Raw genomic sequence first — 14,452 nt, forward strand, 5'->3', positions numbered from 1 at the left:
GGAGGGTCTTTGGGAATGATGAACTCAAAAGAATAAAAAAAGGAAATGTTTCTTTTCTCTCTTGGTTTACCAGAAGTAATTTAGAACAAGGCGTAAAACAGATCCATCTAAAAGTCATGACACAAATGAAAAAGAGAGGAGAAGGGGGGGGGAGCTGTTGCCCCAAGTTTTAATGACGTGGCAAAGTTTGTACAAAGAGCAGCTGGAAAAACAGTTGCGGGAGCAGAGGAGACAAATGGAGCTGTTTTATCACAAGGCTGACAGGGAGGGGGCTGTCCTTGCTTCTCATCTCTCCCTGACAATGAGGGCAAAAGGGAGCCAACAGGATGGAATAACCTTGCTTCCCAACTATTCTACATACCGGGGCCAAATGCAATCATTGTGGCTGGGTGACAGTAAAGCAGTCTCTTTGCTTTCCTAGCTTACCTGTTTAGGGGCAAGTATTCCAACTTAATCTTATCACTAGCCTGGATTTACTGAATCTGGGATTACTTTGTCTTTAAAAGCTTTTGAAGTAATTCAGATGGGGGTAGTTATTATCTGCCTGCCCCCAAAACAATGGGCACTGATATGTTTAAATTCAAGCCACTGTTTCTCCAGCGCTGTTTGCAGTGATAATGGTTTTTCCATTTTAAACTTTCTAGATCTTACATGCAGAGTTCTTTTATACCAATTGTTCCGTGGAATTCAGGGCATGTTCACGATTATAGGCTGGCTGAGCCTGTCTTTGTAGGGAAAGCTGTTCTACTGGTAGGCCAGTACAATTGCCTTTGCTCTTGGGTTGCTAAAATTATGGGTCACTTGAGCATGGTTCAAAATTATTCTGTCACTGCAGAAGGCAGTGGGAAAGCGCTTTATAATTGCTATCAGGAAGAGTTGTGGTTCAGCGGCACAATCCCAGGTTCAGCTTCTTCCTCCTATCTGAAAACCCTGGAGAAATGCTCTCAGCCAGTCAGAGAGTACTGAGTTAGATGCACCGATAGCTTCTGGTATTCCTATTGATAAGAGCAATTCCTTTCATAAGCCTTTCTTTCTTTTTTTTAAAGTGGAAACTGATTTTAAATTGAAAAGGGAAGAGTAAAGGGGGTATTTCTGTCACTTCTGCAGCAACTAGGTATATGAAAACAAACTATATTGTGGATGTTGGATTGTGCTTTTGTTGTTCAATAAGAAACATTGAAAACAATCAAATTAAAAAGGCAGTGTTGAACATTCACGACTTTCTTCATGCTTGCAATGACCCAGCAGAAATAAGAGGTGTAGCGAGGGATGTTTGTCTCTTCCCCTCTTTTGGGAATGAAGAACAGCAGCATAAGAGAAAAGCATCCTCTGGCTATAGGCAGGTGTGTAACAGTTCAGAGAGAGCTAGAAAAACGCATCCATTTGGTGCTATCTCAAGCTGTCCCATAGCCCAAAGGGAACTGCTATGCATTGAGGAAGGAGAAAGCAGACGGTCCCTGGTTATCCTCAGTGGCTCTGGTGCTCCCAGTGCAAGGTGCTGTCCAGGGAGCTGGAGGTATACATTCCTGCTCCAGAGCATCTGCTAATATCATGCTTGAGGGTGCGACCAGCTCCATGCCGGCAATCAAGGAAACTGTGCCATCTGGATCACCTCTTGGAGGCCTTTCTAGCCAATCAGAACGAAGCCATTGCCACCAATTCCTTTGACAGTCTTGTGACATCTCAAAACAAGCCTTTGTGTATGATGATTCCGTGATAAAGATGGCACTCTGAAGCCGAGACAGGAGTGTGTCTGATCCGATATCTAAGTGTCCCTTTCCATTACTTACAGACTGTACCAGAAAGCATTAGTAAATTAGTTACACTCACACTAGACATTGTTGTACTTTCCAACTCCTACCCCCCTTTTTAGTAGGTCTTTATATTTACTGCAGGGGTACTTTGACAAGCCAGGAAAAGCAGGAATGAGCCAGTTTTCTGGGTCAAGTTGCTCTCACTGTATTACACAAGCAGCTCTCTCTGAGTGAGCATTGTTCTCCAAACATATTTGTGAGGCACACTTAGACAATAATACGGAATGCTCTTTTCCACACAGAAGTTTTGCAACTAAACTGGCAGAAAGGGGAATCACAGGCTTGGTTGTTGTTGTTGTTTTAAAAAATTGCATTATAACTAAAAACCCAGTTTATCGTTTCTGTTGCTCTTACTGATTCCGTTCTTCCATTGCCAGTTCAGTGCTAGACCACTGCTCCTTCCTGCTCCAAGTTAACCCTTCACCATGCTACGGTTCCTTCTTATCTGGGATAGCTCAGTGAGTCTCTTAATCTCAGGAATGTGGGTTCGAACCCCACGTTGGGCAAAAAGATTCCTGCATTTGCAGGGTGTTGGATTAGATGACCCTTGTAGTCTCTTCCAACTCTAAAATTCTATGATTCTTGTGTCAGGATCACCCAGGGGTGCTGGCATGGAGAGAGACCACTGTATGGCCTTTAACAATGAGGTTTGCACCTCCCATGTCATCAGAATACAGTGGTACCTCGGGTTACATACGCTTCAGGTTACAGACGCTTCAGGTTATAGACCTAGGCCAGAAATAGTACCTCAGGTTAAGAACTTTGCTTCAGGATGAGAACAGAAATCGCGCTGTGGCAGCAGGAGGCCCCATTAGCTAAAGTGGTGCTTCAGGTTAAGAACAGTTTCAGGTTAAGAACGGACCTCCAGAACAAATTAAGTTCTTAACCCGAGGTACCACTGTATTGAAAGAAGGGTGCCATTCAGAGTAAATCATTCTATCCGTGGTTATAGGTCTAGATCAGTTTTTTACCTTTGAAGTTCCTGGATGTGGCATCAAAGAATAAATTTGTTTCTTTCTCCCCAAGCCTGTTCTTCTCTCCCCAACCCCCACCCTAATCTAAGAGCATGTTGTTAAACAGCCCTGAAAAGATTTCATCCTCAAGTAACCCAGCTTTTCCTCAAGCCCTCTGGTGACAGCGATTATTTTGCTTGTAGAACAAAAAAGCTTCAGGGAACATGTAACCGGAGAACTGGGATAGAGAGCGTTGACCGACAGTAACCCCAGAGCACGGGTATTCGGGAGAAAAATAGGAAGTGTTTCTTTCTTCATAACTTTTCTTCTCCAAACCAGACTGGTGTCCTGCCAAATTAGGGTCTGAGCAATACAATTGCAATGCTTAGCGGCATAAAGGCAGGGGCAGGGTGTGGGAGGGAAGAGGCTGCAAACCACAAAATGCAGAAAACACAGTGCCTCCGCCTTCCTTTCTCGTCTTCCACCCGCCATTCCATTGCGGCGGAGATTTGTGGAGTTCTCCTTCCATCCCTCTTGGCATGCCAAATGTCTCTTGTAAGCGAGCCGGCTAATTAACATTATTTTAAAGTATCAGGCAGCCTCACAGACCAGCATCGGCTGCCCCCTTGGGATCCGGCAACGGCGTTTGGGAATGTGAGCTTCTAAAGGCTGCGTTGGCATCGCATTGCCTCCTCTTTACCCCAGAAGGTGTTCTGCGCTTTGCACTTGAGCTCCTGAAGCCTTCGCAGCCACGTCGTTTTCCGCAGCTCAAAAACACACATACTGAGAACGTGCCTTTATAACATGTTAAGGAACAGGGTTAAAGCTTTCAAGCTACATAAGTCTCCTCATAATACAGTGGTACCTCGGTTAAGAACTTAATTCGTTCTTGTGGTCCATTCTTAACCTGAAACTGTTCTTAACCTGAAGCCCCACTTTAGCTAATGGGGTCTCCTGCTGCCGCTGCACCGCCGGAGCACGATTTCTGTTCTCATCCTGAAGCAAAGTTCTTAACCCGAGGTAATATTTCTGGGTTAGCGGAGTCTGTAACCTGACGCGTCTGTAACCTGAGGTACCACTGTATTCGCTGTTTGAGGGAAAGGGTGGGAGAAGCTGTGCCCATCCATAATGCAATTGTGCCCACCCAGATTATATGATTTAGATCAGTTTGTTTCATAGCGTATTCCAGGGATTCTTCGATATGCTTATCAGTACTGGTGCCATACGTCTTACTCTGCTTTCCTTTGAACCACATCAGTGAGGCCGAGAGGGGGGTCCTGTCATCTGGGCAGCCTGGGACCACCCTACACACTGCCCAGGCTTGTGCCCTAGGGGAAGTCACTTCTGTGCTGCTAACACAGTAGTTTGACTTCACCCTTGGAGGCATACTCCGTTGTCTCTAGAGACGGATGACAACAACAACTGGTGGATGAAGTTCCCCGAAATACATCTTCCCCACTGCCACAAACACCGTGTGTGAATTATGGGAGGGGAGAAGCAGAGGCAGCCCTGAATAATACCCAGTAATAATCACTGACTCCTCCAAATTTTAGGCAGACCCCCCCCCCCAATTCATAGTCTTGTAAAAAGTGTTGTTTTACTTCAAGGTTGTGTTGTATCTGTGGTTCCTACTTCTGTTATCTTTTTTTTTTTTTACTGTAATTTAGTTGAATGCATTGTTTGGTCTAAATGAGATTGTGACTTTAAATGGCTGTAAGCTTCCTAGACACTGGAAGGGTAGGAGAGAAGTTTTTATATTGTATTGTGTTTTTAATATTCGATTGCGAGCCTCCCAGAGTGGCTGGGGAAACCCAGCCAGATGGGTGGGGTATAATTATTATTATTTATATGAAACAAATAAATAGGAACAAAATAAAAACAGCAGCTGGAGGGGTACACATCATAAAGTTGTTGAGGGTTTTTTTAAGGTCAAAGTTGTTGCGTTTGGTTTGTTCAAAGATGTTGAGCTTTTTGGGGGGTACATCTGCCCCAAAACCAATTGTTTTGCCTTTTTTGGAAATTTATAAAGATTTTTAAAAAATATTTAGCACCCCTTCTCGGACATCTTGCCCAATTTGCCAAAAATCCACCTGGACGCCATTTTTCGGACTAGCAGCCCTATGGGAGGACTGTAACTCTCTTGATAATCCCCATTGATATCTAAGCGCTGAACATGGGTGGATCTGAGTGAACAAAGCAATACAGAGCTGGGGACAAGACTGACCCCTTCAGCCAGGTACATGGCCTTAGAGCAAGGGAAGCAAATGTGGAACCTTCCAGATGTTGTGGCCTACAGCTCCCCAGCTGGCATGGCCAATGGTAGGGCATGATGGGAGTGTGGTCCTCAACAAATGGAGGGCATCACATTGGCTGTCCCTGCCTTAGAGGAGGATAGTGGAGAGATCTAGACAAGGGAGCAATGGGAGGTCCTCAGAAGAGGTATGGGGTCAAATCATGCCTCCCCAGAGCCTCCAAAACAGTAGCTAAAGGGGCTCGTTGCAAAGGTTAGAGGGGAAGCATCCCATGCAGTGTACCACCAAACACTACACACTCCATAGTTACAGGATTTATCCTCAATGTATATTATACAGTGTGAAAGGGAAGCCCAGGCTCACATGCCATTTTGTTGTTGCAGTCTGCAAATCCAAAAACTGGTGTAGAAATGTTTTCTGTGCATAAATTATATAAATAAAATGTGACAACGTGAACTGGCTAACCCACCTGGGAGGCCTGAGAAGTCTATCTATGAGATGTGAAGGGCTGTAGCTGGAAAGAAATGTCACCTCTCTCTTCCCATGATTGCAAATAAATATTTTCTACTTATGTACCAGAGCAGGGGAGCGGCTTTTGGCTAAAGGGCACATCTCTGTTACAAAGTGGTGTGATCTTTATTCTAGTATTAACTGTTACACTTTCCCCCTGAACAGCCCTAGCAGTAGTTTGGTAAGGAGAATGATACATAATTTTCTGTTGGACAATTCCTAGCCTCTCACTCCCCCAATTCCATCCAAATTATAGCCTTCAGAGGGGAAAGTGCATGATAGCTGAACAAGTTTGATGCTGTAATATTGACATACCCTCTCTGAGTTTTGATTTGTTTTGAATTTTGAAAAAATGGTTTTCTTGTTATCTGGCAGGTGTGAAAGTCCGGGATTTCCTGGTTGACAATGAGACCTTCTCTGACTTTCTCCATCACAATGCCTCCCTACCAAAGTTTGTTGTAGATGAAATCCTGAATGCCGAGGTTAACCTCCAACAGGTAAGAAGCGTATACTGTCAATGAACAGCACTTGGGAAGAAAGTCCACAGTTCTCAATTTGAATGTCATGAATTGTGAATGTGATGTGGAAAAGATGATTTAGCTCGAGTCCCAGGAGTGATTTATAGATTTACAACCTCTGGTACATGTTTCTAGGTCATTACATCTGGCTACCGGATAAGTGTGAAAGACCTTTGCAATTCAACCAAGCTGTCAAAGTTTGTCAACATCCAAAACCCAGTGGTAGATGTTCTCAGCAGTGCCTTGATTTGCTCCATTCCTAAGGAAAAGCTTTCCGCTGCAGAGAGAGTGTTTCAGGACAATCTAGATGTCATGAAGCCATTTATGGTGAGTGTGTTGGCTTGAGTATTTTGAATTGTATTCACCAAGGTACAGTGCAAGTTTTTAAATCAGCAGAATATCGTGGTTCACATAATATAGCGTACTATGTTACAAAACAAAATGCAAACAAACCCTTTCCACATTACATTTATCATTACACCTGGATTGCAGGAGACCTGTGGCCAAAGATTCAGCTGGTTATTTCAAATCACTGTGTGATTCATTATCTCTGCAAAAAGAAGGGAGAGAGCCCAAAGGTCAAAATTTTCTACTTCTGTGGTCTTAGTATCTAAAGCTAAATATTTAGGTCTGGTCTAGGCATCCCTGTAACCCATGGTTTGAAAACCAGGAGCCAGTCTTTGGGATACATATCCCTTTCCCCTCCTTCCTTCCTTTATTGGCATTTGCCATGGTTTAGAATTACATGTGTTTTGATGTTAGCCAGTTTTATAGTAACCATGGCCCCATCATAACTCCAGTTTGAAACCTTGATTCGAAGTGTATTTGCAAATCATCTTTATGAGGGAACCTGGTTAGCATATGTCCAGCTGTAATTCTAAACCTTAGTTAATACTGATAGAAGAATGGAGGAGTTATTCGCTTCAAAAAATGGAAGAGGGAGGGGGATAGATTTCAGATCTCTGAGACTAGCTTCAGATCTGTAAACCATGGTTTGGGGGGAGCCAGGGTTACATTTGCACCAGTTCCCAATTTAGCATAATAAGGTTGTGTTGCTATTTATTTATTCAGTGTCATCAATGGTAAATAAGCAAAACAGACTAATCCCTGCTCCCAAAGGACTGGGAGACTTAGCTTTTCTTAAGCAGCCTATGAAATGGCACAACTCTGTCCATCAGATTTTTTTTCACCGCCTATTCAAATAGAGCTGTCTGACAAAGGGGCAACTTGCTTCCCACAGGAGCTGTTACTTTCCTTAGCTATAAAGCTATGTTAAAAAGCTAAAGTGGGAGCGAGATGTTCAGAAATGATGGGAGCAACAGAAAGCAACACTCTTATGGACCAGCACGTGAATGCCTGGCTAAGTGCAAAGCAAAAGCCCTTTTTAGTTTTGATATATCTTGGGGAATACAGAATTAAGCCTCAGTTGTTTGGCTATTCGCCTAGCCGAAAGCATAGGATATCTGACACTGGAGTCATATTTCTGCTCTGTCTGGAATGTAAAGGTCAGCTCTTTTTAAACTGTTATTGTTTTTCACTAAACTGCTTGGACTGTTATATTTTTCCTTGTCATTTGCTTGTTTGCTTGTTTGCTTGAAAGCTTATCACCTGTTCTCCAGCCTAAGGGTTACTGAGAGTAGCTGTAGTATAATAAGGCAGCAAGCCAAACAGCAAATGTTGAAAGCTAATAAAATTCCAGCTCATTGAAAACCAATCAGCCTAAATTTTAGTCTCCTAAGGATTGTGCAAATAGAAATGATTTCACCTGGCACCCGAAAGAAATCTTGCTTAACTAGCCCTTCTAGGGAGAGATTTCCAAAGGCAGGGTCTTTTCGGTTGTGGTGCCTTTCTGGCTTTAGGTGACATGGGATCTCGGAGAAGGACATCTGAGGAAAATGTTAATGCTTGACAGGATTATGCAGGAATCTCATTGCACTAGCACTTAAGGGACGGAACATTTTCTTGGGCTTTTCTGTAAGGCGATAATAGTGCTTAATTGAATTAAGTAGTTGTTTGTTACATTGCAATGCTTGGAAATGTTTTTTGATATAAGTATTGTAACTCGCTTTACTTTCCAAATGAAAGGCTTGGGTTTAATGTGGTGAATATAAACCCTTTTCTATATATCATAGTGCAAATTTAGGAGCAGAGCTGGAAGCCAGAAATTAAACAAGTCGAGCTTCCGTTTGCAGCTAAATGAAAAGCTACTTTCTACTAGTAAAAGAAACTTAGGGAAATCTCGTGGTGTTGCAAGTCAGCAATATTATTTATTGGGAAACCAGTGCCATGGGAAATGTGAATGACGTCTGTGTGTTTGTCTCATGCCTGACACTGTTGAAGCTAAGAAGGTTTGAGGTTGATCAGTGGGAGACCTTGGGGAGTTCTACTTAAACCTCTTTGTACTTTCTAAGGAAATGTAGGATTATAAGCATTGTAAATAAATAAAATTATGGTTCAGGAAGCTAGAATAAAAGGGAGGGGAAAGGAGACACAGGAAAAACAGCTTTGATGAGTCAGACCAATGGCCCACTATCCATCATGAACTACGCTTTACCAAACACATGAGTGGAAAACTACCCTCAGTCATGAGATGTTAGCAGTCACTTCCCATTACTTTATTGCCAGGACCAGTACATATGTTGGTGGGAGTCTGGGTTTAGGAATAGACGGAGGTAGTGATTTATATGGCCTTTGCTTATTTATTCATTTATTCCCTTATTTTCAGCTAAGGTTGACTCCCAAAGTCACTACAATTAGAATCCATCATGCATTGCCAAGCTAGACCCAGATATTTGTGTCCCGTGGGTCAAGCTTTCCTACCCAAACCTAGGTGGCTCTTGGCTTGTTCTAAGTAACAGGGACAGTGAACAATGTTGTTGTTGTTGTTGTTGTTGTTGTTGTTGTTGTTTCTATACTGCTCTTCATCCAAGGACCACAGGGCAATTTACAATATAAAAACCACAAAAATACATAACATAGCAACAAAACAAATAACTCCCCCATTGATATCCCAAGCCATCTCACTATTTAAAGTATATAATATTCACCTGCCCCTCACCTCTAGATACTGCTTATTTAGATACATGAACAGGACATAAGGAGATTTCTAAAATTATGAAGAACAGACCAGGAGTATCCGTTATGTAGAATGAGGCAGTGGCCATGTGTCTTACTTTAGAGAGGTCAGTCCTCTGTTTGAAGGTCCTGTTTGAAGGGCTGTTAGGTCCAGGTATGGTTTAAAGGGGCTGGACCCTAAGAAGGGAGAGCAGGGGTTTTCGATGTTGCCCTTCAACAGTTGCTATTCCAACAGCAAACTGGGCATGCAAACATGTCACCTGGTCCCAGCCTTCCATACGATGGTGAGATAGATGTATTGTACCTCGGGTTATGAACGTAATTCGTTCCAGAGGTCCATTCTTAACCTGAGGTACCACTTTAGCTAATGGGGCCTCCTGCTGCCACCGCACTGCCGCCACACAATTTCCGTTCTCATCCTGGGGCAAAGTTCTCAACCTGAGGTACTACTTCCGTGTAAGCGGAGTTTGTAACCCAAAGTGTTTGTGACCCAAACCGTTTGTAACCCAAGGTACCACTGTATTTCTGTTTAAATATTAGTAATGATGTCTGCGTTTGCTTCTACGAATATAAGTTCCCATATAGAAATGTTACGCAAACCTGTGTCCATTTCTTAATCCTCCATGTTCGGTGATACCTTTCCTCTTCTAATGAAAGCTTAAGTGGGCAGACTACTGCTTCAGGTGGTAGATGTAAAAAGACTGGAGAGCAAATATTGCTGTGTTGTGCTACATGGCCTGCCCTCCATTCTCAATCTATCCTGGTGCCCTCAAGTGCATTGGAAGGTGCTGTCTGATCAGCAATGTTGAAATAAGATTGAACTCGCAACCTGATTAGCTTTTGTACAGGCACAAAAATGATTCAGGCCAGCTCTGGAACCGGAAGGAAAGCTGTCATCTCCAAATAAACGTATGTGCTCCAAATAATCATGTGTTCATAAACCAGTAGGGTAGGCTGTTAGGGTGTGACGAACTATGTATGATTAAAAAAGGTTGGAGGGATATTTCTCATGCATAATCTTGAACCAGTCTTTTATTATATTGTGTGGGCGGCTGTTTCAAATGACTGTGATGGTTGTGATTCATGCTTCATTCAGAGGCCACAAAGGAACTTGGAACAGCTCTGAAAGCCCTTGTGTTGTCTGCATGTTTTCTAAATAATTTGGGTGACATTTTAGTGTTCCCATAGCATGAAAGAAACACTGAACAATACCAGCTGGAATGAATGTTGAACACCCAACACATGCAGATGGTCATTGGTACAAACTGCACCCATCTCCAGGTAGAGTTAGGGGGTCAAGATGGCACCAGGGCAGGCAGCTAGCTCTGAAGCTCTGTAGAAACACAAATTTAATTGAGTTTTCATGGGTTCTAATTTCTTTTAAAACAATTATTTTATCAACAATTTATGTTTCGGTGCTGGAAAATAGAGCTATGTGGATCTGTAATGCCAACAGCAATTAAGTTTTAATGAACTCTGTGGTGCTATCGGGTGATACAATGTTTTCGGAGTGATGGGAAGCCAGGTGGACGGATAAATCTCAAAGGTAGAGCTAGGGGAGGTGGCTTATTTCTGAAACCCTGGAGAGCTGTGGCCAATAAGTTTTGACTCTACAATAGCGAGCCAGATGGGCCAATGATCTGACTCAGTAGGAGGCAGCTTCTTCTGTTCCTAGGTGTCATCTGTATTGTAATTCACATGCTATAGTATACATAGGCATCTTTGTCCTTGTAGCTGAGCAAATGGGAAAAATATGTGCCAAAACTCATGCTGTGTAACCTGAATCAAGCCATTAAATATGGTGTTCATCCTTCCTTCCTTCCTTCCTTCCTTCCTTCCTTCCTTCCTTCCTTCCTTCCTTTCCAAAATGAGAACCCGAGACACAGAGCTTCCACAGTTCTGCTTGCCCCACAACTTGTCCCCTAGGAAACCTGCTTTTTACTATTGAATCAGAGCAAATGTCAAATGGGTTTTCCGTGGATTTACAGGTGCTCCCATTTAGTGCTAAAGAGCGGATTTTCCCCAGGGAAAGTGGCAGGGCAAATAGAAAACCACGTGTGGACAAGCCTGCACAATAACGTGATGTCCCGAGGGTGAAGTAACTTTGACTGACTGTCATATCCTGGGGGTTCCATTTTATATGTCCTTGATGGAATTGATTAACGATTGAGGTGCAAAGGCCCAATCTGAGGCACATTGCCAAAATGTGTATCTTGCAAGCATTTGATGTGATTAATTTATTTTTTATGTCCCACCGTAATTGTGGTAGTGTTTTCAGTGCAGTGTAAGCATCCAGAGTTTCTTGAAACAAATGGATTTGTGCTTTCTGCTTGCTTAGCTCATGCCCAGGCCCACTTAATGTAATTGTTTAGAGCAGTAATAATGGGAAGTGAGACGGCCAGAGATGCTGGTTCTCATGAGGAATTTTCAGGAACACAGGAGGGAGGAGGGGGTGTGTGCTTTCCTTCTCTTGCCAAATGGCATCCTTTTTTGAGTGCGTGCTGGCTTCACTTGTGATCCTTGAACTACACGCATGAGAGATGCCCTTGCTGATACAAAATGCCACTATTCGTCCTCCTTTGAGAACTAAATGCAAATGATGATGTTGATTCCTATCTGCTGTGTTGCAATTAAGATTCTTCTAAAACTAAATCCCCATTTGTCATTCCAGAAAGGAATCTCCTCCAACTCCACTCTTCAGGATCTCAAGGAAACCACGGAGACTTTCATGGAGAGCCTCGGGAAGCTCCTTAGGGAGGTAGGCTGTGCCTTTTGTCTCATGCCTCAGATCACTGATACAGCAATGTTCCCAGTTGAGGTATCCAAATTGCTCTGAATCCTGGGCAGCTCAGTGAAGCCTGTGAGTGCATTCCTGCTGCCTCTGGGCAGAGGTTTCTGCTGTGCTGGACGTCACCAATGCATCAAGCCATTAACTTGGCTCTTTAACCAAAGATTGCTTCCCATCTCCAATTTGTGCCACACACGCTACATCTGCCAGAGCCAGGTGCAGGCTGCCCTTCCTTGTGGTGGAGGGAGCCCAGGAGGAGCCATTAGAAGAAGGAGCAGTTCAGCTCTCCCCACCCTGTTGTGGCCACACGGAAGCAGGGGCGAAGGAAGGCATCATGACACCTGGGGCGAGCGTCGCTACGTAGGGCGCGATGTAGCGATGCTGCACATGCGCTGTATAGCGATTTGCCACCAGTGCTGCTCCAGCGCTGTACGGATGGTGCCAGGATCCCTCCATCGCCACTACACCCGCGGCAAACAGCTAAGTACAGCGCATGTGCGGCGTCACACGCATGCGCTGTATGTAGCGATGCTGGACATGCGCTGTATAGCAGTTTGTTGCTGCCGGTGCTGCTCCAGCGCTGTACAGATGGTGCTGGGATCCTCTGCTCACGGCTGCAGCCGCGAACGGAGGATGCTCCACATGCAGCTGCGGCGGTACAATGGTTGCTCGCACCTCTGCGAGACCCCGCGGGGTGACTTCTTGTCACCCCCGCAGACATGGAACCCAGGGCACACTGCCCCACCCCCGTTGCGACACCACTGCATGGAAGCATTCTGATATGCATGCATTTTGGGCACAGAAACACTGGAAGTTCAGTTTAACTCACACACAGCAGTTTAAAGTGCTTTCGATGCATCCTAGGTATGCATGTTTGTCACCTTGTCCACATGGCATTGCCCTCATCTAAGTGGCATGCCACATGCAAGTGGCCCTGTGGTATAAACCACTGACCCTCTTGGGCTTGCAGATTGGAAGGTTGGCAGTTCGAATCCTCACAACGGAGTGTGCTCCTGTTGCTCTGTCCTAGCTCCTGCCAACCTAGCAGTTTGTAAGCACACCAGTACAAATAGATAAATAGGTACCATTGCGGCAGGAAGGTAAATGGCTTTTCCATGCACTCTGGTTTCCGTTTTCCGCTTCTGTTGCACCAGAAGCAGTTTAGTCCTGCTGGCCACATGACCCGGAAAGCTGTCTGCAGACAAACACCGGCTCCCTCGGCCTGAAAGCGAGATGAGCGCCGCAACCCCATAGTCTCCTTGGACTGGACTTTACCGTCCAGGGGTCCTTTACCCTTTACCTACCCCCTCCAATTAATTTGGATCTTCCTGATCTGCAGATGATGTTATAAAAGGGGGGAAACGAGGTAAAGTGGGCTGATAGTTGGGCTGGTTCTGATACACACACATGCATGTTATTGTTTGTAACCAGCTGCTTTGTACAAGTCTGGTATATCGGAAAACTTGTAGCTCGAGAATGAAATTAAAAATTGGCTGTGCACATAGGTGAACAAGTATCTGCGCGCATGCCCACAATGGGCCTCAAGTTTCCAGAACTCTGGGAGGATGGGAAAATACTAACTGGTGGGAGGAAATAACAATACACAATGTGAATTCATCCTATCAAGCCTGTCCACTAGTGTGGGCAGGAAATACTGAGGTCAATTGAATATGCACATGGAAGTGCACATGGAAGAACCAGATCTGCGCAACCCAGATGCGCATTGGTACTCTGGCGCGTACCCAGCCAAAGAGACAGCGGATCTGAACTTCCTTGTCGAAACTGCTTTTGATAGTGGATGGTTTCTTTGGAAATTCGGGTTCATTGTTTTGGCTTGGGGGCTTGGAGCTCCCTTTCCAAGTCCTTTGAATAAATAAAGTTATGCTGTGTGTTCTTTCCTGAGCAAACGAGCTGCCTCTTTTCTTCCGCCTAACCTTTTATGCAAAGTGCTTTTTGTTGTTGTTGTTGCTTTTTCCCATTCTCAAAACGTTTTCTCCTCCAGTTTGAAAGTTGCCGTTTTAAACAAGTAACGAGGGGCGGAGATTCAGCTACACCTATTGTTCTTTCTCTCTTACTGTTCGTTGGTGAAGCTTTTCCTCCCTGAACTATAATAACCTCTCTGCGGAGCTGCGGTGAGGTCACTCGAGGTTGTTAAGAACTGTACTCCTGTGGAGGAGCGGGGGCAATATCCCACCCCCTTTTCCCTGTTGCTTCAGCCACTTTGTTTCCTAGGAGGAGGTTGCCCTCTGTTGAGTTATAGAACCTGCTGTGTTCTTTTTGGCTAGCAAATGGAAATTAGCAGAAAAATCTGGTTGGAATCAAGATAAAACTGCAGCCACTTTTAACTATCCTAAAAGTTTGCCTATGAGTTTCTGGTTACAGCTGTTTCCTGTTACATCATTTGAGCATTGGTGATGTTTCATTCTTTCTCCTTTTCTCTTTTGGTGCGGAGTTAAAAAAAAATCAGAAATCAAAACCATGTGACATTCTCTTTGCTGATGTGGCTGGATTGCTGAGGAATGTGACTTTTCTTTGGCAGTCT

The 14,452-nt window shown here is 44.2% G+C and overlaps 1 protein-coding gene across 2 annotated transcripts in view; it reads left to right on the forward strand.

Moving 5' to 3' along the window:
* ABCA1 (ATP binding cassette subfamily A member 1) overlaps positions 1 to 14,452 on the forward strand; it is a 108,754-nt gene that overhangs the window by 43,109 nt on the left and 51,193 nt on the right. For both annotated transcript variants that reach the window (XR_014542954.1, XM_083592615.1), the window contains exons 6-8: positions 5,905 to 6,026; positions 6,183 to 6,374; positions 11,794 to 11,880. Coding sequence is in view for 1 of the 2 variants with exons in the window: in XM_083592615.1 (XP_083448741.1) it covers positions 5,905 to 6,026; positions 6,183 to 6,374; positions 11,794 to 11,880 (401 nt within the window). In the remaining variant the exon portion in view is untranslated. The remainder of the gene's footprint in view (positions 1 to 5,904; positions 6,027 to 6,182; positions 6,375 to 11,793; positions 11,881 to 14,452) is intronic.

This window comes from Podarcis filfolensis, assembly GCF_964270895.1.
Source record: "Podarcis filfolensis genome assembly, chromosome: 17".
NCBI lineage: Eukaryota > Metazoa > Chordata > Lepidosauria > Squamata > Lacertidae > Podarcis > Podarcis filfolensis.